We start from the raw sequence: 2,744 nt of genomic DNA, 5'->3' as shown, positions 1-2,744 counted from the left end.
GGAGGACAGTGAGAAGATCTTCAGTGAGCTGATCCGTCTCATGGAGAAAAGAAGCTCCGATGTGAAGCAGCAGATCAGATCCCAGCAGAAAACTGAAATGAGTCGAGTCAAAGAGCTTCAGGAGAAGCTGGAGCAGGAGATCACTGAGCTGAAGAGGAAAGACGCTGAGCTGAAGCAGCTCTCACACACAGAGGATCACACCCAGTTTCTACACAACTACCCCTCACTGTCACGACTCAGTGAATCTACAGACTCATCCAGCATCAATATCCGTCCTCTGAGCTACTTTGAGGACGTGACAGCAGCTGTGTCACAGCTCAGAGATAAACTACAGGACATTCTGAGAGACACATGGACAAACATCTCACTGACAGTGACTGAAGTGGATGTTTTACTGTCACAACCAGAGCCCAGGACCAGAGCTGACTTCTTAAAATATTCACAGGAAATCACACTGGATCCAAACACAGCACACACATATCTGTTATTATCTGAGGGAAACAGAAAAGCAACATTAATGAGTCAACATCAGTCTTATTCTAGTCACCCAGACACATTCACTACATGTTATCAGGTCCTGAGTAAAGAAAGTTTGACTGGACGTTGTTACTGGGAGGTGGAGTGGAGAGGAAGAGTTTTTGTAGCAGTTTCATACAAAAATATCAGCAGAGCAGGGAGCAGGAATGAATGTGTGTTTGGACGCAATGACAAATCTTGGGCATTAAGTTGTAACCAAAACAGTTATATATTGTGGTACAACAACATCAACACTCCAGTCTCAGGTCCTCGGTCCTCCAGAGTAGGAGTGTACCTGGATCACAGAGCAGGTGTTCTGTCCTTCTACAGCATCTCTGGAACCATGACTCTCCTCCACAGAGTCCAGACCACATTCACTCAGCCTCTCTATGCTGGACTTGAGTTTTACTTTTATGGAGACACAGCAGAGTTGTGTAAACTGAAATAGACAGAAGTGAGTTCAAATGTGTGTTTGAGTTCCTAAGTGTATTTTGTGTCTTTGTGTTTGTTGCTGAGTCATCGTCAGCACTTTGACCTCTTCTGGTTTCTTGTTGTGTTGATGTTGGAGTTTCTTTAGGTGGAGCTGGAGCCATGGAGGATATCACTGCTCAGGAACATTTGTGTTGATGTGTTTGTCTGTTGTTGTTTGGGCCTTAACAGAGAAATCACCAGACCTTCCTTTATCACAGATGTATTGCTCTCATTGTGTAAAGACAGAAATCTATAATTACATTTACATTTATGTGTTTGTCAGATCAAATGTTGTTGTTGTTTAAATCCACTTACAAATAAGATCTGAGGTTTTATCAAACTGTAACTATCATGATAATAATCAGTGAGGAGATGATTCATTATTTTCTTTCCCTCTCTGAGATTCAGGTGAAACAAACTGAATGTGGATGAAGTGAATCTGTTCATGAAATCACTGAACGAGAGTCATTGAACAGACTTTACTGACTCAGTGTGTGAACAAACTGAAGCTTCACGTCATGAATAAAGTTGATTTTCCTCAAGAATCAATCAAACATTTTCCTCTATCTTCTTTCCAGGATCTGATTTAGAGCTGATGGAGAAAATGTGAAACTGATATGAGAGTCCAGAGTTGATGTTCAGAGCAGGAGAACATGTCAGTCAGTCTCTGTCCTTTCAGCGTCCTTCACTAAAACAGCTTTGTCACAGAGAAATGAGCAGAGTTTTCTTTCTCTTGTTGCTTTTTATAACCAACACTTTGTTTGTGCGCTCAGTCAATAAAGAGAGTTCATTACAGACACAGAAAGAGAAATCATTTGGTGAGTTTTAGTGTGAACAAGCTCAGTCCAGTCCTGACACACATAAGACAAGAGATGTGTGCTAGTTGACTTCAGGTGGTTTCATGTGTTGAGATGTTGATTTTCATAAAGACAAAACTTCAGAATGTTGTTTCAGTGTTCAGCTGCTGGGTTGTAAAGTTTTCATCCAGACCTGATTAAAACTTGCTGTGACTCGATCACGATACAGACACAGCCAGCAATCCAATCACAAGATGTTTCTCCATTGGTTTGTATGTCGAAACACACACAGTTGATTTATTTGATTTGATTAAAGAAAGAAAAGTGAAGCCAGGATGAAGCACAGCTGGTGAAAATGTGCATTAGTTTTAATGATTAGATTTCTCACATTCTGAGTCAACAATAACAAAAGAAATTTGAGTGTAGTTTTCATCAGTGTCATGTTAGTCTCATTTGCCTCTAACCTGTCATTATTGCGGCCAGCTGAGCTCTGCAGCTCTCAGCTCTGAGCTGGTTCACTGAAATACTGTCCGTTTCCCCGATGTAGTTTGGAGGAGACACTGTACTGTCAGAAATGATCTGTCATCTTTGTTTATGTGACTTTTGAAGCTTTTAACTTCAAAAGTCACAATTGTGCATTGAACAGCAAGTCCCAACCAGGTTCATCACTTTTGTGTCCCCTGGAAACCTTTCCTGTTGTGTAGTTTGAATTTGCAGCACACCTGTTGTCAAATTGATGTGATGTTTTCTGAATTTGCATGTTCGTGTTTGTGTTTTCTGAAGGTGCGGTGTGTTGAGCTCTCAGCACCAGTGTAAAAAATAACTACTTTACTAATCAGGAGCTACAGTGTGCAATTCCACAGATGCAGGTTGTTGAATAAGACTTTGCAGTATAAGTTGTTACAGTTAACTGTAGTACATATATAAAACATGCTGCAGTATAAGCTTTTGATAAAATAA

General features: G+C 40.6%; 1 protein-coding gene across 1 annotated transcript; it reads left to right on the top strand.

The window, feature by feature from the left end:
• Positions 1-17: 17 nt before the first annotated feature.
• LOC111240072 (tripartite motif-containing protein 16-like) lies at positions 18-1,524 on the top strand. Its single transcript, XM_022770053.1, has one exon. It carries the CDS (start codon positions 41-43, stop codon positions 962-964), a length of 924 nt encoding a protein of 307 aa, XP_022625774.1. The 5' UTR covers positions 18-40; the 3' UTR covers positions 965-1,524.
• Positions 1,525-2,744: the final 1,220 nt, after the last annotated feature.

This window comes from Seriola dumerili, unplaced genomic scaffold, assembly GCF_002260705.1.
Source record: "Seriola dumerili isolate Sdu_G_001 unplaced genomic scaffold, Sdu_1.0 BDQW01009841.1, whole genome shotgun sequence".
NCBI lineage: Eukaryota > Metazoa > Chordata > Actinopteri > Carangiformes > Carangidae > Seriola > Seriola dumerili.
This window is presented reverse-complemented; position numbering and strand designations above follow the sequence as displayed.